General features: G+C 35.5%; 1 protein-coding gene across 7 annotated transcripts in view; it reads right to left on the reverse strand.

Moving 5' to 3' along the window:
- The window catches only part of IL6ST (interleukin 6 cytokine family signal transducer), a 50,495-nt gene that overhangs the window by 12,132 nt on the left and 13,055 nt on the right, over positions 1 to 25,308 (reverse strand). For 3 of the 7 annotated variants that reach the window (XM_085001450.1, XM_021076517.2, NM_001097432.1), the window contains 11 exon segments: positions 19,801 to 19,879; positions 15,228 to 15,533; positions 14,068 to 14,188; positions 9,674 to 9,840; positions 8,998 to 9,152; positions 6,786 to 6,945; positions 4,400 to 4,482; positions 3,556 to 3,766; positions 2,721 to 2,903; positions 536 to 637; positions 202 to 348 (listed from right to left, as the gene is read on the reverse strand). In XM_085001450.1, coding sequence (XP_084857576.1) covers positions 202 to 348; positions 536 to 637; positions 2,721 to 2,903; positions 3,556 to 3,766; positions 4,400 to 4,482; positions 6,786 to 6,945; positions 8,998 to 9,152; positions 9,674 to 9,840; positions 14,068 to 14,188; positions 15,228 to 15,533; positions 19,801 to 19,864 — 1,699 coding nt within the window. In that variant the 5' untranslated portion in view covers positions 19,865 to 19,879. 7 annotated transcript variants of the gene reach the window in all.

The following is a 25,308-nucleotide window of genomic DNA, read 5'->3' on the forward strand; positions in this document are numbered from 1 at the left end:
TAAAAAGGAATCAATACATTTTACTAGAAAACAATGTTTCTTTAATAGGACCATGAAAGCTTTCATAAAGCAAATTCCCAGGTATTTCTTTCCTGAGGATAATGTACTAAGACGTATAACACAAGAAAGTGAAACTTAAATTAGTATTTAGGAGCTAAAGAAAAAACACATGATTCTTAATAATTGATATAGTTTTAATACCAGTTTCATTTCCAATGACGGTTCTATAAAATATAGTATAATTTCGGATAAATCCATTCTGAACATCAACAGGAAGTTGGTCCCACTCTAAGACAGCTTCATTTTTCCCCACTTTTTTTGTCCGGACAGTAGGTCCTTTGGAAGGTGCTGAAATGGAATAAGATACCTGTTAACTGAAAATCATTAGACTTTAGTAAATAACTAAAATTTGGTAAAATTTCATTATCATGAAATTATCTGAACATGATGAGACATATCCTATCTTTAAAAGGGATAAAATGTCTTTGTTAGCACAAAATTCAACATTTTTCAAAGAAAGTAGGTCTGGACTTACGAGCTTGTTTAAGGTATGCCTTTATTGATTCGGGACTCCCTGGTCCATCAGCATATACTGGAGTAACTGTTATCAAATAACATTTGCTCTCGGCTAGATTTCCTAAAGTAAGAATAGTATATTAAGCATGTTTTTTCCTATAATGAAAAAAATCTAATTAATTCCACTATTTATTTTTACATTACGATTTCATGACCACTGAGCTTGCCTTTAGTTTTTCATTTATTTTTGAAAATTGAAATATTGGTAATGTACAATATTATGTTTCATGTGTAATAATGATTTGACATTTGCATACATTATGAAATGATCACCACTGAACTTTCTTTTAAAACTGCAACTTTTTAAGTAGGTACTGCCTTTAAAAAAATTATTAGAGTATAGTTGATTACAATCTTTTGCCAATAGCATTGCCTTTTGTGCACTGGATTCAAGCTTAACAGAGTAAACTGCTCATGAAAATAAAAGGTTACTTTTATTGCCAATACAGTGGATAAAAATGTTTATATTGCCAATAAAAGTAATAAATTGCATTTATATTCAGGATTTATAAAACACTGGCCTCAAATTATCCTGGGTCTTACTTATAGTTTGACAATTTTAATATATTTTACCTAATTCTAAGAGCTGCTCATGAGCAAGATCCACAAAATCAGAGCTAGGGAAAACACTAATGGTTTGTCAGGTGACTGGGGAAAAAAAGAATCAAGTGTTTTTTCCTCAGAAAGTAACAATTTTAAAAGAAATAATTATCTTAAATACTCCTTTTATTGAAAATCTCTCCAAATTAAAAAAGTAATTTATCCCTTAGAACACAACAGCAAAAATTTTCTTTTTGGTATTCTGAAGTTTATACATTCAACAAGTTATATTTCTTTAACAATTGTTCATGAAATTATACATACTTTTTTGCTTTTTTTTTAGGGCTGCAGCATGGCATATAGAGGTTCCCAGGTTAGTGGTCAAATTGAAACTGCAACTGACAGCCTACACCACTGCCATGGGAACACTAGATCCAAGCCTATCTGTGACCTACACCACAGCTCACAGCAATGTTGCGTCTTTAACCCACTGAATGGGACCAAGGATCAAACCTGCATCCTCATGGATACTAGCTGGGTTCATTACTGCTGAACCACAATGGGAACTTCCCTCTTTGTCTTCTTAAGGAGAGTAATTTTTTTGATAGTTCAGTATTATGAAGAAGATGAATAAATTTTAAATTCTGCTGTAGTACAGTGACGTTTTATGAGGCTTACTGAGCTATATGGGAATACCTGTGCTCTGAAGGTCTCCAGAGCCAACACTATGCTATATGAAAAGATCCTCTTATTCAATTATTACCAATCTATTTCTTCTCTAGCTCCACCTTGCTTTTAATTGGCTAAGGTTGCTAAACTAGACAATCAGGTTACTAAAATTATATATTAATAGATTAATGAGGGCCAAACAGCCTATGTTATGAATAAAGCTCATAAACTTTATGACAGGTATATCTGATATTACTTGTAGCTGAATTCTAATGATTATTTTTAAAAAAACACAGAGTGCTTTGTTTTCTCTTTAAAGTTGTTATGTCACTTTAAAGTAACTTGATAAACAGTACCTTAAAATTGGCACACCGTTGTAAATCACCTATACTTAAAAAAAAAAAAAAAATGTTGTACCTTACCACAAGAGCAACCCATTTTGGAGAGCTTTAACATCACTACTTTCTGCCCTGCATTAGGACCTGGCTCCAGTTTAAAATACAAGGAAATCTAAGTTCTAGTTCTGCTTCTCTTGTTCAACAGCTACAAGAAGAAGCCATCCAGATGCTCAGGGAAAGTATTTTCTCATTAAAGGATGAGGGAGTTAAATCAGATACAGAGAACACACTAGTTAGCAGTAGAAGCTGGGTTTTAGTTCTCTTACTTTACAATTTCATGAGCATTCTTTTGATGATTAAAACAACAATGGAGTATTCACCCCACTTAATCCATAAACAGACCTTGCAGTTTACAGAAGTTAAGTGTAACTTCCTAAGAGTCACAATCTAATAAACCAGATGTAACCAGGAACCGTGGTAAACTGGAAGTCTTTTCAATAGATCACAAAACCTATAAAAGCAGAAAAGAATTTGGACAAGAAAAATCTGTCTAAAGAGCTAAAAAAGGACAACTTAAATGTTTCTAGCCAGGTATACCTCTTAAATAGGTGCGATGTACAGTGCCGTCTTCTTGTTGCCAGTCTGGTATACAGGGAGATTTATCTGATAACACACACCACTCAAGTACGTATCTGTTTACAGATTCATTTGGAGCAGTCCATTCTACCCAAAGCATGTTCTCTTTGGGAAATGCTTTAAGATCCTTTATGGGGTGAGTAGCTTTAAAACAAAAATTGAATACACATATGATAAATGAATATTTACAAATCTGAAATTCCAGTATTTTATTCATTCATAACCATGTGATCTTGCTATCTGATTTTTGTAGCATAACACGTATTTATATGAATAAAAGCATATTACAATTTACATGTAAATAGTCAAAATATTTGGGAAATTAAATTCTTCCTTTTCACTAAATTCTTCAAGTGTCTCGTGTATGTAAGCTGCAAATTTTTTCTTTTTCTTTGTTTGGCTGCTCCTGCGACATAAGGAAGTTCCCAGGCCAGGGAATGAACCCAAGCCACAGCAGTGATAATGCTGGATCCTTAACTGCTAGGCCACCAGGCAACTATAATTTTTTTCTTCTTTGAAAGCTGTAGATAAAGCTACAGAGAAATAATATATTTAAGTCACGTGCATATACAGTTCTTAAAACCCTAAAAATATTTTTTAAAAAGATAATCAAAAAATGCTTAAGTACCTCACTGCAAAGTTTAAGTGAGCCACATAATGATGGAACTGATTTCGCTGCTGACTAACTCTAAAAATATGATGACTGCTTAGAATACTTACTTTTTTTTATAGGAGCCCTGTTCATACCTAACTACTCTTCCCATCCATAAGTCAGGTCCATCTCATGGATACAAACCTTGAAAATCACAGGCAGGGATAGTTAAAACAGATGCATCTGATTTGCCAACCATATTTCTTGCTGTCAGAGTTGCTATATAGCGATCATTTGTGAGGTTTACTGTCAGTTTTGTGTCATTAACTGTATAATTTTGTAAACGTGATTTCCATCTTGTGAGAGTCACTTCATAATCCAATATTTTTCCATTTGCTTCAAAAGGAGGCAATGTCTGAAATAAAATGATTTATATTAAAAATATATTTCATATATCTTGAGTAAAATGAATCAGTTTTTCTCCATGTTCACAAATTCTGCTATTATATCAAATCACTACATAATTGGAAGGGACTAGCAAAATTACTTTGAACGTACTATTCAAGTGAAACGACTACACACTGAATTAAGAGTAAAAACATGTTCTTCAACTAAGAGGGAAAGTAGCACCATTCTGGTAGCTTTTAGTTCTCTATATAATTATGTACGGCAGCTGTGTGGGCCTAAATTATTTTATGTCTGAGTACTTTTCTACCTTAACATCATCTACTCATGAGCATTTATGGACTGTACAATTTCCTATTATCTGCATATATTTTGATCACCCAAAACATTTATTATTTTTCCATGAGGAAAGTTCAGTAAAAAAGAAGGCCCTTCTTCTTAGAGTTTCCATAGAACTATAATGAAATATCTGAGGTATCACCTGCAATTTGTGACTGACTTTTTCATAGTATAAGGCTTTGTTTCTACTTACTAAAAATAGTTACTAAATACTACTTGATATCAAAAATTAAACTCCACTCATCATATAAAATACATTAATGTGAGATAAGAGACAATAAATAGGTGATTTTTTTTTTTTTACCTTCCACATGAGTTGTACAGATCTATAGCCATGAGTATGAGACGGCTCTATCTTATACCAGAAACTTGGTGCCTTGGATGGTCCTAATGAGATGACAAACATTTTAAAATAAAAATTTTTATTATAACAATAATTATTTTCACTTTATTCTTAATATTATTGCCCTCCAGTCACATGGTGTCTCTCTTTAAACCGACGTTTTCCCATCCCAGCATGATATACTTGGGTATCCCTTTGGTCAGGGTGACAGCTTGATGATTTAGATTAGACTGAAATTCTTTTGTAATTGTAAAGGTACAAATATATCCTAATCAATAACCAAAGATTTAACATTTCTTACTGCAAAACAAATTGAAAAAATCATATTTAAATAAATGCTTAAACCCCTAAACGCAGACATTTCAGAATTTAAGCAAAATAAATGGAGTAAATGTAGTATAAATTTATTATCTTATGTTGGGATAAATCAGTCTAATAAGATATATCAAAAATAAATTCACAGGATTATTGTGATAATCATTAATTATGTGAAAAAGCATTTTACAAAACAAAGTATGAGATGCTATTAAGTAGCTTTTAAAAATGCAAAATTTTTATAAATTGCAAAATATTGTATTCAACAGAAAAAAAAGGATCTGAATAAAATCTAAGCAATGACCAGCTGATCATGAAGAGTAATTACAGGTGACAAAACCTAGAAGAGAAGAGGAAAGGAAGACCGGGAAGGCTAGGGAAAAAGCTGCTGGTACAGGGGGTTCAAACAGATATACAGTGCAGCACCCCAGAATAAAGAACATGAAGTGATAAAGGAAATTTTATGGGCTGGAAATAGTTCCTAACATAAAACGAACCTAGAGGCTTCATTCACTAAGTTGAACCCCACAATATTTTGTCTACATTTTAAAATAGTTCAGCAACTTTCCAAAACTGACCCAAGTACTTTCAAAAGTCCCGAGAGTATCAGTTTCAGAATTCTTGGCCATGACAAAGGAATCTGGTTGATGATTCCCATACCTATAGCAATAGTATGATTACTTTCTTTCCTGGCATTTATATGAATGAGAGAAAATTCTTAGTGGACAAGGCTACTTTTCTGCTTTTGACATTCTATCCGAACCTCTGGTAGAGCTACATGAAGTGGAAGGGCATAGGTGATAGGGGAGGTTTTTTAGCTGTGCCTGCTGCCACTGACACCTGAAGTGTGCTTGTGATAGGAAAATGTTCAATAAAACCAAAAAAACTTACATGCCATGGGGCTATTTCTTGATGACTACCTAAGTAACACTAGCTGCTTTGCAGAAGGGAACTTACTGTACATCATATATCCTTTTATGCCTTTTGGATTCTACTCTATGCATTGTATCATTGTAAGAAAAAAAAAAAAAAAGGGAAAATGAAAATAAACCATCAAACCAAAATGCCAGAATGCTTTTCCAGGAGCTTATTAAATAGTACTGATAATTAAAAAAAAAAAAAAAATTAGGGGGTTCCAATTGTGGCTCAGCAGTAACAAACCTGACTAGTATTTCCATGAGGATGTAGGTTCAATCCCTGGACTTACTCAGTGGCTTTAAGATCCAGTGCTGCTGCAAGCTGTAGTATAGGTTGCAGATATGGCTTGGATCCCACTTTGCTGTGGCGTAGTCTGGCAGCGGCAGCTCTGATTTGACCCCTAGCCTGGGAACTTCCATATATGCCGCAGGCGCAGCCCTAAAAAGAAAAAAAAAAAAAAAAAAAAAAAAAAGAGTAAAAAATATAGTACAACTATCTTTTTGAAGTTAGTGTCTAAGGCATATTTTGCTAGATAGTGTGGTTTTAATGATTCAGGATGTGATTTTCTAGACATATTTCTGGACTACCTTCCTTTAATAAAATGTTCTGGACTGGGAGTTCCCATTGTGGCGCAGTGGTTAATGAATCCGACTAAGAACCATGAGGTTGCGTGTTTGATCCCTGGCCTTGCTCAGTGGGTTAAGGATCTGTCGTTGCAGAGAGCTATAGTGTAGGTTTCAGACGTGGCTCAGATCCCACATTGCTGTGGCTCTGGAGTAGGCTGGCAGCTACAGCTCCGATTCGACCCTGGGAACCTCCATATGCCATGGGAGCAGCCCTAGAAAAGGCAAAAAGACAAAAAAAAAAAAAAAATGTTCCAGACTTAACTGTTAATGGTTTTCTCATGGTTATGTTACCCCATAATTTTCTTTAATTAGGTATCAAACAGAACTTAATAATGCATATTAAATTTTATACCTTGATATCCTTTTAAGACTAAAATTACTAGTTTAAAGAAAAACATCACAAAATAAGAAGCAGTATTATTAAAGTCAGACATAATTTACAGCCAGAATTTCAACAGCTTAATTTCTTTATATACTTATTTACTTACTATCTTCATATGTGACCCCACTTGCTTCTTCACTCCAGTCACTCCAAAATCCTTTACCATCTTCCTTCATGCAACGAATCCGAAACACATACTCTGTAAAAGGTTTAAGGTCCTGGACAGTGAATGAAGATCGGGTAGATGCTGTATCTTCAGGAGGAATCTGAAAACAAAGCAGATTGACCAACAAAAAACCTAATGATGTTTATTATAAGTCTTCTAAACTGCCAATGATTTTGGAAACTAATTAATGAAACAAGATTTAACTAATGAAAGAAGGCTAATTCGACTCAAGCTCTGGAAATAAAGTCAAAAAGCAGTCGAAATCACTATAGTTAGTGAGTTTGGGAAACATGAAAACATCTACTATTAATCCTTTATTCCACGTGACTATAACACTCAAGGTCTCAGCTGGAAGAAGATTAGAACGTAATGCAAAGAGGGTTTACCAAAGGAAATATGGGCAGTGTGTAGGGAAACCTTGGATAGTAAGGATAGTACTCTGGGGCTTGTATGTATTACCACCTTTAGACCCAAAGGGATGAGGGGGTGGTACCAGCACCTGGAAAAACAAGGTCACAAAAAATTAAATGGAGCAGTGACCTTAGGTTGACAGACAGGAGGAAGTAGGGAAAATATGCTGACTTTACTTCCATCTCTTCCGTCTTTTGTCAGGACCCCTTTTCCTATCAACTAGGAACTCACTAGGAACTAGAGGAAACCATCAGATAAAATTCCTACAGGTCAGACAAGACAAAGAGTAGGATGGAGAAAGGTAGAGTGTATATCTAAATAGGCAAAAGGAAGATATCCAGCCCAATTAAGAAAAACAAATGCTATCTTTGTAGATAAACTTGGTTTTCTACAAAGATAGAAACCCTGGTTTTCTATCTGTAAAAGACAGAGGAGACTAAATGTAAATAAAAACCATATTCTTCCTAACCACTCTGAAATTTCAATACTGAATACAAAATACTGAATTTCAATATTGAATGCAAAATAGTCTTTTTTGTCCAATGCATTAAGATTTTATGGTGTTAAAAAATATTTTGAAGAATTTCTGGTATGTATCCTTTCTGTAAAATCCTCATGTATCACATGAAGCATTAATTTTTTTCGGTTTTTTCTTTTTCTGACTGTATTCTGAACCCTTTAGATAAGTGGAAAGGAGGACAGAAGTAGGAAGGTCACAGGCTCAATTTCCTTCTGAGCTCATTACTTTAACCACAGAAACAAAGCAAAAGCATCTGATGATGATACATGGGGTTATAACAAAGAATAGTATATGGAGTTTGATGCTATGGTGACGGCCTTTTTAAAAGCTCTAAGTATTTCTTTTGCTGGTAGCATAATTTTGGGGTACACTGTCCTTTTCTTTTTCAGTCTTACAAATTCTCTACCAATCCCTTCTTCTACCTCATGGGCTGGCAAACTTTCTATAAAGGGCTAGATTGTAAATATTTTAGGCTGTAGGCCAGATAGTCTCTATTGTCAACTACTCAGCTCTTTCTATGCAGCACAAAAAGTAGCTAGAGACTGTAAAAATAAATGTGTGTGGCTGTGTTCCAATAAAACTTTATTTACAAAAACAGGTGACAGGCTGAATTTGGCCTGCAGATGTAGTTTGCTAACTCCTGCTCTACCTTATACATCTAATTGCTTCACTTCTACTCTTCCACTTTATCTGCTTCTTGTTATTTATGGTCCAATAGAAAATGCTATTTCTTATCATGCTGCACTTCCACATTCCACTTAGAATCTACAGTTTTGCTGGAGTTCCCATTGTGGCTCAGTGGTTAATGAATCTGACTAGGAACCATGAGGTTGCAGGTTCGATCCCTGGTCTCACTCAGTGGGCTAAGGATCCGGCATTGCCGTGAGCTGTGGTATAGGTCGCACACATGGCTCAGATGCCGCATTGCTGTGGCACAGGCCAGCGTCTACAGCTCCACCTAGCCTGGTACCCTTCACGTGCCATGAGTGTGGCCCTAGAAAAGACCCAAAAAAAAAAAAAAAACACCAAACCTCTATTTCTGCTGTATTTTCTATCTGGATATCTTCCTGTTGGTCCTTGCTTGAAATACAGATCTAGAAGAGGTGTCAAGCAAAATATTTCACATAACCAGAAACTTAAGACCTTCAAAAAATAATTGAGACTTTTGGGTTAGTGGCTTGCAAGAAAGACTATTTGAATAAACAGTAACTTTCAATTTACCTGGTTCCAAGTTGAGGCAGCTTTGGTCCTATACTGAATGTTGTATTTCAGTCTTATAAAATTCCTAATACTTGAGTTGATCCATGTCAATTTTAAAATACTAGATAGTTCCTCTGAGTTGCTGACTGATAAATTATGTGGTGGATTGGGCTTCACTGAGGAATAAAATAGATGCTAATGTTTATCGTGTTTTACAACTTCTTACACAAACTTAAATATACTCTTTGTATTTTATTTCACAGTACTCATGTATTCTCACCAAATGAACGATTTTCTCTAAAACAATGCTATGCCATACAATTATAATGGAAAGTTTCTAAAGAAACTTTAGTTTTTTCTTGTTAGTTTATTACATTTGTTAAACTTCTCACATTCAGATACCAAAGACAAATATTTATGATTTATGAAAATAAAAAAATAAAAATGGGGCATGTATACTATGATTACAGTGTTATAAAATGTTTGATATTTGGACAAACAGCAGAAGGTAACATTCAAAGCTAAAACAGCTGTGTGATTAGATTATGGATTTTTTTTTCAGATTATTTTTAATGTTGATAAAGTGAATCTATAAAAGTCACTTAGATAATAAATGCTTGCTTCCACAATAAACTTAAAACAAATTTATAAACCACTGTACATTTTAATAAATTCTCAAATTTAGGTTTATAACTACCTTTATCTACTGGATCAAAATTGATATGATCTGAGGTAACCTTCCCAAGGGCATTCTCTGCTTCTACCCAGACTTCGATGTTGACAAAATACACAGGAGAATAATCAACGGTGCATGATGTGGGGATATCACGTTTTGCTTTACAATCGTCAAACTTCTCTGTTGCCCTAAATGCAAAAATAGTAGAATCAATCATTAAAAATATAGATTTGAAAAACTGGAATGAAAAAAGTTACTTAAAAAGAGTTTGATGAGACTCAGATTATTATAGCTTAGAAAAAATAAATTAGTTCCAGTAAGTTTGGAATAAACTGTTGATCACTAAAAGCAAGTAAAATTTATTGGAGTTCCCGTCATGGCTCAGTGGTTAACGAATCTGACTAGGAACCACGAGGTTGCAGGTTCGATCCCTGGCCTTGCTCAGTGGGTTAAGGATCCGGTGTCGCCATGGGCTGTGGTGTAGGTTGCAAACGAGGCTCAGATCCCACATTGCTGTGGCCATGGCATAGGCTGGCAGCTACAGCTCCAATTAGACCCCTAGCCTGGGAACCTGCATATGCCCTGGGAGTGGGCCTAGAAAAGGCAAAAAAAGACAAAAAAATAATAATAAAATAAAAGCAAATTTCTTAAAAACTCGCTTGTTTCTCTTTAAAACTAAGTTTGATCTATATCTTAAATTTTCAAGAATATCACATATTTAGAACGTTATGCTCTATCCCCATTGACCCTTCTCTAAAAGTTATCCATTTCCTGTAATGTTAGTACTGTTTCTTTGCTTTCCTGAAATAGAATCTTTACCTGAAATGTCTTTAAACACAGTGTGCTTTTTCAAAGTACATTATGACAGGATGTGGGAGGAGAGGTATAAGAATTTCTATAACCCCAGAAAATTCCCTCAGCCCCTTTTCCAACGAAACCCAGGCAACCACTTTCTGATTTCTACCACTACAGAAAGTTTCAAGTGATATTACTACATTTACAAACTTATGTTTAAATTATGGATCAATTAAAAATATTTATATATACACACTATTTTTAAAATAGAAAGATAAATCAAAACTAAACCAAAAGAGGAGGTCCCTTGTAGCTCAGTGGGTTAAGAATCTAGCACTGTCATTGCTGTGGCTCTGGTTACAGCTGTGCCATGAGTCCCTTGGCCCTAGAGCCTTCACATGGCTGGGGTGTGGCCAAAACAAAAAACAGCCACCCCATCAAACCAAAACAAGTAACCTCCAGAGACAGGGAACTGAGACTTTTGTGAATAATCTTACTTATGAAATCTGATTATTTGCATTAATTTATTGTTTTACACAATTAAGAAAATTCTTAAAAACCAAAAGCCAAATAAAACACGTGAATTCTTGTACTGAGTTGGTGTTATAACACATAGAAAGGAACTATTTTAAGTGACTTTGAAATAGTAATTTAATTATACCCTCATGAAAGAGAAACAATCTTAAAATTCTTTTTAGTGATCATATTGTTGGTGCTAATCATATTGTTACTCTACAGCTGCTGCGTTTACTATGGAATAAAGCAAATGAATAATTACGTTGATGTTGCTGGGGACTAAGGTTTTCAGCATAGAAGAAAGGAGATACAGATGTCAGATGAATTAAGTAAAAACCCATAGTCTGGATTTTAAATTGGAAATATCAGTATTAATTCATTATGTATTTTATCTTAAAAAATTCTTAGTTCTTTCTACTGAAAAAGCCTAGAAACAAAAACTCAGCAGCAATGAGCTCCCCAGCACCCAGACAATAGTCTCTAAATCATATCTCACATTAAATGAAACCATGACTACTTGGGAAATGGGTCATTCTGGGTCTGGGGCAGAAAATATATTAAGATGAACCTGGAACATCATGTCATATCACAGATCAGGAAGTTATCAAAGATTAATGAAGTTGTGTCAAAAGGATGAGCCAATCTGAAAAGTTCCCACTAATCCAAGATGGGACAATTGTAGTATTAAGAAAAACTATAATGGACTAAAACACATTAAACATGTTTAAGAAACAATTCAGAATGAGGGGAAGGAAATTCCCCTTATTATCTACCTTTGGAGGATGCTAGGGAATCAAGTTACCATAAAACTGATTAATAAAGGGTTACTGAATAACTAACATTAACACCATTTTGTTACTCTAATATGAACTATACCTTAGGGTAACAAACAGTTGATGCAAAAGTTTTCTTAAGTATTTCAGGTGAAAAAAAAAAAAAAAAGGAAAAGATAGAATACCACTATTTTGAACCTCATATACAAATAATGATCACTGATGACTATTCGAACCTTTAAGTGAAAAACAAATGGAAGCAACACAGTTAAACTCCAAAACAACTCTGCTGAGTCATGATCGTTTCACAAAAGAGCACATACCTTATTATTCCATTTATATGACACTCTGGAAGAGGCAAAAATCTATAGTGAAGAAAATGAGACGAGCAGTTGCCTTGTGGGGCAAAACAGAGTGATGGTTGGGACGGACTGGCAAGGGGTATGAGCATGTTAGTAATGTCCTATACTTGACAGAGGTGAGTGACACAGGTGCATATATGTGCACCAGCCAAAACTCACTGAGGATATGTAAGTATATCGTAAGTGACAAATTTTACCTAAAAACAAAAACATATCTATTTTTGGAAATGTCTAGTTAATTAGTGTAGTTGATGTAAATGCTGAAGTCATTTTTTTGGGCTGCATTCGAGGCATATGAAAGTTCCCAGTCCAGGGATCAAATCTGTGCCTCAGCTGCGGCAACACCAGACCCATAGCCCATTGCACCACAGCAGGAAAGCCACTGTTGACATGATTAAGGGTGAAGTATATGAATGTCTAACTCACTTTGAAATGCACTAGAAAAAAAAGAGAGATAGATTGATAGGATGCACAGATAAATAGGTATGTGATAAAACAAATATAGTAAAATGTTACTTGTAGAATCCAGGTAATAAATATGTATAAATATTCACTGTGAAATTCTTTTAACTTTTTTTAATTTTTTAAATTTTTATTTATTTATTTTTTTATCTTTTTGCTATTTCTTTGGGCCTCTCTCGCGGCATATGGAGGTTCCCAGGCTAGGGGTCGAATCGGAGCTGTAGCCGCCGGCCTACGCCAGAGCCACAGCAACGCGGGATCCGAGCGGCGTCTGCAACCTACACCACAGCTCATGGCAAAACCGGATTGTTAACCCACTGAGCAAGGGCAGGGACTGAACCCGCAATCTCATGGTTCCTAGTCGGATTCGTTAACCACTGCACCACAATGGGAACTCCCAACCTTTTTTTATTAAAAAAAAAGGGGGGGGGGAATTTTATAATATCCGAGACCATTGCTCAATCTTAGTATAAGAAAAACAAACATTATATGGTAGTTCCCAATGAAAGTAACTATCACTCCTATGAATTATTTTGGAAAAGTAAGAAATCAAACCCAAACCTGATTAAGTGTCTAGATCTAATGGCAAGTATTAGGAAATAAAAAGACATAGGAATATGTTACAATATATACCACTATTTTAACAACTGAATTGTAAAGGGAAAGAAAGAAGAAAGGTGAAACCTATAGTTAAGAGAGACAAGACCTATTAATTGGTAACACATGGTGATTATTTAAATACTGATTTGAACAAAGGTAAAAATATACATATTTATTTATAAGACAACTAGGGAAATCTGAACACTAATTAAAAATGTGACAATATGAAAATTGTTTCAATTATATCTGGGTGTAATAACGGTATGTAGTCAGAGTTCCTGTTGTGTCTCAGAGGAAAGGAATGAGAATTCTATACATAAGGACACGGGTTCAATCCCTGGCCTTGATCAGGGGGCTAAGGATCTTGCATTGCCGTGAGCTGTGGCGTAGGTTGCAGACATGTTTCAGATCCTGAGCTACTGTGGCTGTGGAGTAGGCTGGCAACTGTAGCTCTGATTCGACCCGTAGCCTGGGTACTTCCATGTGGCACTGGTACAGCCCTAAAAAAAAAAAAGGCAAAATAATAATGGTAAGCAGTTGTGATTTTTTTTAAAGTGTCCCTATGTTTTAGAGATACATACTAAAATACGTATGAATAAGACGGCCCTTACGTTTTGGAGATATGTATTAAAGTATTTATGGATGGGAGAATATGATGTCTAGAGTTTCTTTAGGACAAACTGGGGTGGGGTATATATAAAGTAAGATTGGTCAAGAGCTGATCATTATTAAAGCTGGATATAAGCACATGAGGATTTCTTATACTATTCCTTCTACTTTCATGTTTCAGATATTCTAAAATAAAATGTTTAAAAACTTGCATTTAATATTAATACTTGACAAAATAAGAATTCTAGCACAAAACGGCAACTTAATAAATTCAATGCATAACAAGTTTAAAACTTGCCATTCAGATTTTAAAGTGAAGTTTGTTTCCAGGTGTGTTTCCCTTCCAGGATCCCACTGACACATCATTTTCTTTCCTTCATTCACAATACAACTCAAATTTTTAGGTTTTTCTGGAGGCACTAAAAGAGGAAAAACAGCAATTTTCAAAATGCTTTATATTCACATATAACACACAATTTGTATACTACCCAAGACATTTAAAACAAACTAAACTCGACAGGAAAAAAAAAAAAAAACTCAAGAAAAAAAGAACATAATAAAAGACCAGACATAAATAAAAGAAAAATTCATTTCTTTTCTATTTAAACTCAAAGACAGTAATATACATTTTCTATCACAATTGTCAGTAACTAGTAAGTTTCATATTAATTTTCTACACAAAATCGACTTTATAGCTGGATAGTATTATCAACTAACTTCATCAAGTGTATTTTAAAACGTAGTATCTGCATGTTAGTAGGAGGCAATTAAAGAGAAGCAAAATAATTCATTTATATTTCTCTCCCCATTGCCTTCCCAAATTTTGCTGCAAAAAAGAAGCAAATGCCAAAATTACAGTTTTAAGTGACCTATAAATTTGGTAAGCCATTCTTGGATCATACTAAGTTTACTTATTTACTTCAACACAGATGAAGGTCTCTCTCTAGTATTCAGGACTGCATCCATGGCATGTGGAGGTTCCCAAGCAAGGGGTCAAAGGGGAGCTATAGCTGAAAACCCACGCCATGGCCACATCTACGTGGGATCTGAGCTGTGTCTGCGACCTATACCACGGCTCACTGCCACACAGATCCTTAACCCACTAATCGAGGCAGAGATTGAACATGTGTCCTCATGGATACTAGTGGGGTTCGTTAACTACTGAGCCACAACAGGAACTCCCAGTCACATATTTCAATTCAGTATTTTTGGGGTTGTCTCATGTCAAAATATATTTTCTAGGAAACTGACAGATGTCTGACGTTTAGCAAAACTATAAAACTAGTGTTACACTTTAGGCTTTTTGTTCTACTTCTAAGCTTATTTTTTTTTAAATAAATTAGTCCAAAACTCATTGAGCTGAGTTACTGCATTTCATAAAGAGCAATAGACAACAGACTTAAAAGTTTAAACAGTCATGACAAAGTCTGAAAAAGAAAAAAGTAAAACAAAACTTACAGCCTGAAATGATTCGGATTCCATAAACATTCTGATCAATCTGTCCAAAGGTACGGATGTTACAAGTGAGTTGAATATTTAATAAAGATATATCTCTAAATGTGACACTAGATGCTGTTCTGTTTATGACATTATATTGCTCATAAGGAATAGTAACATGATTTGTTTTCCAGAAAATGTAACTAGCATTTACATGATAATGATCCATACATTTTTCCTTTAGAACACAAACTGCTGTAAAATTAGAGCCAAGTTGTATAACTGGAGATTCAGGGCTGATATGACCACATGGATCTAGAAGTTCACCTGAAAAGAACAATAACAGAAAATACAAAAATGGACTGAATTTTTCTGGTACAAAATAATATTTCTTATCAATGCAGTTCCTCATTCTTCACTAAAATATCTATAAAGACACAGAAGAAAAAAAACAGTAAAAGTTAATTTCAGAATTTAATGTCTAATTTATAAAGAAATATACTAATTATACGGCAGATAAGAGCTAGATTAAAAAAAAAAAAGCCCTAAGCAAGCTTCAGCCCTTTTTTATAACATTTTAACTTTGCTTTAGGAAATGGTTTGCCTGCAGCATGATTCTTATTTGCTCCTCCACCAATCCTGTTCCTTGATGCAGACCCTCCAGAAGTCAGTCAGTGATCTCTGTTCCTGGCCAATCCTGAATGCCTTTGGAGGTGCAGACGAAGGCACGGAAAGGTAGTATACATTATTAATATATCAAAATCAGATAACAAAGGAAAGAGAAAGGAAGCAACAAAAAACTGAAAGGATAGAATAAGATGGCCAAATATATTGGTTTTTTTTTTCATTTTTAAGTTTTTTTTTTTGAAGTACAACTGATTTACAATGTGTTTACCACAAAGTGATTCAGTTATACATGTATACACATCCATTCTCTTTCAGATTCTTTCCTCATATAGACCATCAAAGACTACTGGGTTGAGTTGCCTGTGTTATACAGTAGGTCCCCATATACTGGTTTTAACAAAAAGCACAAGGGATAAAACCCCATATTAAAAAACAAGGAATCAAAATGTATATTAAAAAAAAGACATAACCATATGCTTTAACTATCACCTACTTCATTTTGATAATGTCTAAACCCTTGTTCTCTGGTTCTAAATTCCTTTGTTTTTAATGACTTATAAGATATCCAGCTGCAATATTCCATAAGTACATGTCTAAAACTACATGCATCACAGTCCTTTCCAAACTTTTTCTTTCTTACTCTTATTTCTCTACCTCTGCTAACACTGCCACTCCCATCCAGGCATCCAGGCCAGATAACCTGGTAGTCCTTCCAATACTCCCTGAGTCTTGTTGGTTCTCTATTCTTAATGTGTCAATCAGCTTCTTCTCATCAACCCTATTTTGGCTGCTGGTGTTCAGGCCATATTATACCACAATCTGACCTCCTTCTAATTTATACTACATAGAGCTGCCAGAGTTACTGTTTAAAAATGATTAAGCCATTTTCTTAAATTATTTAATGGCTACCTATTACATAAAGGTAAAATTCCCAACTGTTTGGCTTGATTCTATTCTCTTTCTCTATTTTCACTCTCTAGAAATTTAAGGCAGCTTCCTTTAGTGACTCCATTTTTCCAATGGGATTTGAAGTTTTATAGGGCTATCAGGATATCTGAGATCAAATTTTAGAGAGCATTTTAATTTTTAAAAAGTTATTTGATAAAGTTAGTTGGGACACCCATGCAGACAAGACAAATTGTGGGTTAGAATACACCATAACAGATGTTAGAATGAACATTACAAGACTGCTGATTATTTGGCTATTCTTGATCTATAGAAGCAGAAGTTTCACAGCTTTTTAATTGGTTAATTACACATATATAAAAATCACTGATTAAGAAGAGTCAATAAGAGGGAGGTCCTGAGTAGTATATATATGCTTAAGTGCCTACCCCTGGTCCTGGGGGCAGACTGTATTTTCCAAAGGTCATAAAAATACATGTATCCCATCCCACATGCTCATCTTACAAAGTGACTGATACTCCTTCTACAAAGAAATAAGGTCTATATTCACCTCCTGTCCACAGATCTGTATGGGTGCAGTATGTCTGACCCAGCCAAGCAAGAGTGCTAAGATCATCAAAGCAACACAACTTCTAACTAGCTTTCTTTCTGTCTTGGAACATTTGCCCTTGGAGTCTAGTCACATGGAAGGAAGCCAAAGCCTCAGGAGAGACCATGCATGGTGTTCTGACCAACAGCCATAGCAAAGTCCTCAGCCTATAGCCAGCATCAACACCAGACATTTAAGTGAATGAGTCTTTAGATGATTCCAGACCACAATCTTTGATTATACTAGCTGAGACCCCAGTTATCACAGAACAAAGAAGAATCAGTTCGACTATGCTTGTCTGTATTCCTGACCCACATAAACCGTGAGAATTGTATTGTTTCTTGGTTTTTTTTTTTTTTTTTGCTTTTTTGCTTTTTAGGGCTGCACCCACAACATATGGAGGTTCCCAGGTTAGGGGTCAAATCATAGTTACAGCTGCCAGCCTACACCACAGCTCGTGGCAACACTGGATCCTTAACCTACTCAGTGAGGCCAGGGATTGAACCTGCATCCTCATGGTTCCTAGTCGGGTTCATTAACCGCTTAGCCATGAAGGGAACTCCAAGTATTGTCATTTTAATGCATGACGTTTTGGAGCAACCTGTGTGGTAGCAATAAATACTGTAGTCCTATTATCAACACTTTTATCAACAATTCTGGGGGAAAACAGGATTGTGAGAGAGACACACACACACAGACATAAACATATCAAATTAGCCAAGGACAAGACTATAATAGATTGCCAGCAATCTGGATGATAATGTTAGGAATCAAGATTATGTTGAAAGACTAGGCTGATAGGCTAAGACTAATAAAATGATTTTTTAAGAGAAAAAATTATTTAGGTTGATAAGAAATAAATATAGGGTGAGGGAGAAATGGCTTAAAAGTAATTCATGCGAAAATAACCTGAGAATCTTTACTGACTGGTAGCTTAACATGAAACTATGGTGTATATTAGCCTGTAAAAAGCTACATTGCTTTAATAAAAATGATGTCTGGATTAAAGTAAGTAATAAAATCACTATACTCAGACCATGTCTAGTTCACCTCAGTCATAAACATATTTACAATGCTTACTCTGGGCCAGGCACTGTGCAAATGTCTTCTGTATATTAACTCATTTAATTCTCAAAATAACACTGGAGTTAAGGACCACTATTACCCCCATCTTACACAAATTAAGGAATGCTGAGACAAAAGTTAAGTGAATCCTTAAAATTCCATAGTTGGTAAGTAGGAGAGGTGGGATGATTTTACATTTTAAATGTGATATGTAAAACCAAAAGAAGAGTCAGGAGGGTAATCGGCACATATGGGCTGGAAGTCAAGTCCTATAAAGAATAATTAGGATAACTTATTAAGTTTAACTTGGGGAAGAAAGGTTAGAGACACAAGAAAGCAGTCCTTCAGTACCTGATGATGTGAACAGTGGGAAAGCAAAGTGGTCCTATCCTAGAAGAATTTCTAGGATTAATGAGAAAGAGTTACCAAGGAGGAAAATTTGGGTTCAGGAATAAGGAAAGACTTTTAAATAAGAAAAAATTCAACATAAGGTTTGTGTCACTTCAAGTGTTTAAAAGGCTGCATTCTTGGATTTGAAGGTTTGATTTACAGCAGTGCTTCTCAAACCATCTGTGGTGAAGGATCAGTTTAGGGTTTTTTTTCCTCCCAAGTTTTCACTTATACTTTTGTTTTATATTATGTTGAATGAGGCAAGCCCACATGGTTGGATGTCAATGGTATGTCAAATTGTTAAAAGTTTCTTAACATTTATTATTAATTTCTGTACTTAATATGGACCAATAACAATCAGTTCTCAGAGAGGCTGTGGACCAGTTCGAGCCATATTACTCTAGGTGATCTCTTTATTCTAGTGACATCTTTGGCTATTAAGGAGTGAAGCACTAAAAATTAACAGATCTGGGGATTTCCCATTGTGGCTCAGTGGTAACAAACCCAAATAGTATCCATGAGGACTTGGGTTGGATGCCTGGCCTCACTCAGTGGGTTAAGGATACAGTGTTGCCGTGAGCTGTGGTGTAGGTTGCAGATCCCACGTTGCTGTGGCCTGGGAACTTCCATATGGCCCGAGTGTAGCCCTAAAAAGACCAAAAATGAATAAATAAATAAAAAGCAAAGAAATAAAAATTGACAGATTTTTCCACTTTCTTTATTTAAAAAAAAATTTTTTTTCCTTCCCTACGTTAAAGTCACTGTTAGTATAGCTAAATAGCACTAGGGATTACTGAATAATTCAGTGTTTCAACTCAAATTATATAAATTATAATTTACCAAGAGTATTTTTACTTCTTAAATTCATTCTTAAGACAATATCATTCACCCAACAATAATCCTACAAGAATAAATATACAAGCACAATTACATAATTATTAAGCATAAGCTTAATTATATAACAATACACAAATCTAATTTGTGAAATTGGGAGGTAGGGTATTTCATGAACCTTACCTTTACATTTAGTGGTGAGGAAAATAAACAAGGCTTGCACTACCCAAGTTTGCAGTGTCAACATCTTGCATAGATATTTCTGTAAAAGACACAGGTAATATTATTTTAAATATTTCTTCTCTTAGCAAATATAATAAATTAGGACACAATTTCTAAAGCTCTTTTCTTTCCACTGTATAGCTGTTTTCTAAAAGGTGGTAAAATTCTTATGAGAATGCAGCAAACAAGTTTAAGTCTTCAGAGTATTTTCTTTATTCCCATGAAAATTATAGCTACAGAAAATATTGCTGGGAAATATAATTTATACTTTAAGGTTAATTAAAAGGGCAATCTTGTTTCTATAATGAAGACTTGCATGATTAATAAATACCGTGTGAGACTGAGAGCTTAAGAGACAAATCTCTACATGGCAAACCCCACCATTAGCAACTTCAAAAGATAATTTGCAAAATGGAAAAAAAGCTTATAATTCAAAGCATGACCAAAAATATCCCGACATATGAAGAATGCCTACAAATCACTAAAAAAATCCCAACACTTCATCTTAGCTATTTTTTCTAAAAGTCATGGATGAGTTGAATAGGCAATTTTATAGAGAAGGAAATATAAGTAACTCAAACATATAAAATGATACTTTCAACCTCACCCATAATGAGATACAAATTAAAACAATCCAGAAACTAATGCAAGATGATAGACACTCTAGAAAACAATTTGGCAGTTCTTTACCAAGTTAAAAGCCCATCGTAAGACTCAGCATTTCCACTCCTAAGAATGTACCCAAGAGAAATAAAAATGTGTCCACATGAAGACATATACTCAGTCAGTAGTTTTATTCATAGTAGTCCTAAACTAGAAATAAACCAAATGTCCATCAACTAGTGGGTGGATAGACAAATATCCAAACAATGGTATATCCATACAATTGAATACCACTCAGCAGTAAAAGGGAATAAACGAGTGATACATGCAATATAGTATGAATGAATGTCAAAAGCATCATTCTAAATGAAAGAAGCCAGACACAACAGGCTAAATAATGTAAAATTCTATGCATGGGAAATTCAACAAATGGCAAAACTAGAGTGACAGAAAGCAGAATAGGAGTTGGCTAGGGCTGAGGTGGGGAAGGGCAACAGATGTAAAATGGTACAAAGGAACTTTCTGGGATGACAGAAACCTACTATGACTTGATTGTGGTGGTGACAGAAACCTACTATGACTTGACTGTATATTTGTCAAAATTCACCAAATTGTGTAAAGAACAGTGAAGGCTTTGAGATTTGACCCTACTTCCAAGCTAACAAGTTAGCCTGTCAGTTTCATGGGTATTGGCAGAAGACCTAAGATTTTTGAGTCAGAGACAAACAACTTTACTAGTCATACCAGGAGCAGTAGTCAGTTATCAGCATTTTCTTGTGCCAGTTGCCTGAGCCCCAATTCACAGAGCATTGTGAAAAAGAGTCATGTAACACCTGTACATGCAGTGGGTTGTGTTACAGGAGAGGAAGACTAAGCTTATTGGAAACGTGAACCTTTTAAAACGGCAGTAAGCACACCTGCCCTCTACATTGGAAGGAAGACAATACTTCTATTTTCCAGAGCTATAAGCAACCTGCCTTTTGCTCTATGGAAAGCCACCATTTCTACCTTCCAATGCCCTTTAAAAGATAGTCTGGAAAAAAGGCAGGGTTTTTGTTCATGTGACATGCAGAAATGTGAGAGACCCATGGGAAACTTTTGTAACAAACTACACTAAAAGTTGCTGGAATTTGTTTATAAATCAGACATCAATTAAAAACAAACAAACCAAACCTACCCAGGTAAAGTGTACAGCCAAAACAAATGAGAACCAAACTCTTTCAAGACATGTAATAGAATGTTCATGTAAGTTTTAGTCATAAAAGCTGAAAGTTGAAAGCAACTAAAAATCCATAAATGGGAGCTCCCGTCATGGCGCAGTAGTTAATGAATCTGACTAGGAACCATGAGGTTGCGGGTTCGGTCCCTGCCCTTGCTCAGTGGGTTAACGATCCGGCGTTGCCGTGAGCTGTGGTGTAGGTTGCAGACGCGGCTCAGATCCTGCATTGCTGTGGCTCTGGCATAGGCCGGTGGCTACAGCTCCGATTTGACCCCTAGCCTGGGAACCTCTGTATGCCGCAAGAGCAGCCCAAGAAATGGCAAAATAACAAACAAAAAAATCCATAAATGTAGAATAAATTGTGATATATTCAAGTAACTGAATCATAGCAATGAAAAATAATAAATTATAGGTACTCACAACATGACAATCTCATATATAACACAGAAGAAACCAAACACACAAAAAGTATAGTCTATATGATTCCTTTTAAATTAAGTTCAAAAACTAACTTAATCTAGAGGATAGGTCAGAACAGTGGTTATCATTTTTGGGGTAGAGTGGTAGGAAGAAAGAAGGGGAACATTCTGGGATATTAAACATGTGTTACACACTTATGATTTGTGAACTTCACTGTATGTAAGTTGTATTTAGTACAAATAGTAAACGAACAAAACTATTAAAACCTTTGCACTCCTGTTCTCACTTTGAGTACTGACAAAAACACAAAAACTAAAAAGTTATCAAGTGTTGTGAGAGTGTGACATAAAGGCATTTTTGTACAATACCAGTTACAGTGTCAACTGGCATAACCTTCCCAAAAAATTGTACACTTGTCAATTTTATTGTTTGTAAATTATATCTCAGTTAAAAACAAAAACCCTACCCAGAAAAGGTGTATGGCCAGTTTTGCATTACCAATCAAAATTAAAGTATACACAGGTTTAAATTTAATGATTCAACTTCCAGTATGTTATCCCATAGATATGAGCAAAACAATACATGTACAAGGTTATTCACTCAAGATTCTTTTTAATAGTGAAAGGCTGAAGCAACCTAAATGTTCATGAAAGGGGACTAGGTAAATTACGGCATATCCAAACATAGCACACATGTGGTCATAAATATAAATTTTAAAATACTTGATGTGGGAGTTCCTGTCATGGCACAGCGGAAACGAGTCCGACTGGGAACCATGAGGTTGTGGGTTCAATCCCTGGCCTTGCTCGGTGGGTTAAGGATCCAGCGTTGCTGTGAGCTGTGGTGTACGTTGCAAATGTGGCTCATATCTGGCATTGCTGTAGCTGTCATGTAGGCCGGCAGCTGTAGCTCCATTTAGACCCCTAGCCTGGGAACCTCTATAAGCGGGTGTAGCCCTAAAAAGACAAAAGACAATCAATCAATCAGTCAATCAATAAAATACCCAATGTGGATCTTTTCCAGATAAAACTGATTTCTTGATGAAGGCTTCATAGCAGTACATTTGAAACACAGTGTCATTTTACTAAATAGAAATACTGGAGTTCCTGTTGTGGCGCAGTGGTTAACGAATCCGACTAGGAACCATGAGGTTGCGGGTTCGGTCCCTGCCCTCGCTCAGTGGGTTAACGATCTGGCGTTGCCGTGAGCTGTGGTGTAGGTTGCAGACGAGGCTCAGATCCCGAGTTGCTGTGGCTTTGGCGTAGGCCGGTGGCTACAGCTCCGATTCGACCCCTAGCCTGGGAACCTCCATATGCCGCGGGAGCGGCCCAAGAAATAGCAACAACAACAACAACAAAGACAAAAAGACCAAAAAAAAAAAATAAATAAAAAATAAATAAATACTAACTTCATGGGGCAGCCAAAAAAGAAAAATAAATAAATTAGGATGCCCCCCCAAAAAAAGAAAGAAATACTAACTTGACTTTTATACTCCCTAACTACCTAACAGTCACCCTACAACAAAATTACTTGATGAATTGTTTAGACTGTCTCAGGTAAAGGTTTAAAAGAACTAAGTTATAGGAACCACTTTCCTCCACCTATTTTTCCTTACTTCCCAGTTTTAATAGTCCCAGAGTAGAAAAATCCACTACATGATTAAACTGTTCATCAAAACAACAACAAAAGTCTAGGTAGAGTAGTATGTGGTCTTGTCATCCTGATCACCTCCCCCGACCAAGTACCTTGTTCACACTACAGAGAGGTTTCTTTATAGTTCTGAAAATTGGCAATCTTTCTATTTATGCACTACAGTCTTATAATGAAACTCTGAAACAAGAGGTCCCATGAAAGTGGTTACAATTACTTTAAGGCAATTAGATTTATCTGAGCAGTGCCATGAAACACAAGTAAAAGGAAAATAGGCAAAGGAAGGTTTCATATTTTCACAGAAAGTAATGTTTCCTAATTTTTACAGGACTGTTACTGAGATAGATGTGCTAAAGGAACAGATATTAAGGAATCTGATTTCACAGTCCAAACCTAAGGGATAGAGCTACAACGGTACTATCTAAAATATTATATGCAATATAATTCACTTCATTTGGGGGCTTATCTTGTTTTAAAATTGACAGAATTGGAATTCCTATCATGGTGCAGGGGAAACAAATCCAACTAGGAACCATGAGGTTGCAGGTTCGATCCCTGGCCTCACTCAGTGGTTAAGGATCCGGTGTTGCCGTGAGCTATAGTGTAGGTTGCAGACACGGCTCGGATCTGGCATTGCTGTGGCTGTGGTATAGGCCAGAAGCTGTATGTAGCTCTGATTAGATCCCTAGCCTGGGAACCTCCATATGCTGAGCCCTACAAAATTAGATCCCTAGCCTGGGAATCTCCATACGCTGAGGGTGCAGTCCTAAAAAGCAAAATAAATAAATATAAAAAAAATAAAATTGACAGAATTGATAGTACTCTGCTTTTCCCCTCCTTTCATTCTGTTGACAGTAAATATTCAATTTAAAATTTTCTTATTAACACTATCCTTTCTCATCTCTTGTAGAATTTTCTACAAGCACATATATATTGATTTTCCTTGAAATCTCTCTATTATCTTGGAAGTTCCTATGAAATCAAAACATGATACTAACCACAGATACAGGAAAGGACTATTCTAAGAACTAAGTGGTTGTTCTACTGCAGCAATTCCTCAACTATGCTACAGTAATATACTGGAAGGAGCTATAGGGTGCATAATAAGTAACTATTAATGTTAAATTAACAAAGTTTATGAATAATTTAGTTAAAAAATTAGAAAAAAATCTAAGATTATCCTTATAATCTATTTGTTCTCATTCACTTTAATTCCCATGGATTTTTTTAAGAAAAGGCAGTAGATGGGAGTTCCCATCATGGCATAGCGGAAACGAATCTAACTAGGAGACATGAGGTTGCAGGTTCAACGTGGGTTGGGGATCCGGCATTGCCGTGAGCTGTGGGGATCTGGCATAGGCCAGCAGCGGTACCTCTGATTAGACCCCTAGCCTGGGAACCTCCATATGCGGTGGGTGCGGCCCTAAAAAGACCCCCCCCCTCCAAAAAAAAAGGCAGTAGGGTAGTCACTGAGAAATATTTAATACTTTAGCCCTTTGTTAATTGTTTTTATTCTTATGGATTGTGATTTTTGAATTTTTTTCTTTCTGCTTTGTTAAAAATCAGGATAGAATGAA

This window comes from Sus scrofa, chromosome 16 (assembly GCF_054392235.1).
Source record: "Sus scrofa isolate SSC_HxYL_T2T_F1_AM1 chromosome 16, Sscrofa_HxYL_maternal_Yorkshire_Landrace_v2.0, whole genome shotgun sequence".
NCBI classification, from domain to species: domain Eukaryota; kingdom Metazoa; phylum Chordata; class Mammalia; order Artiodactyla; family Suidae; genus Sus; species Sus scrofa.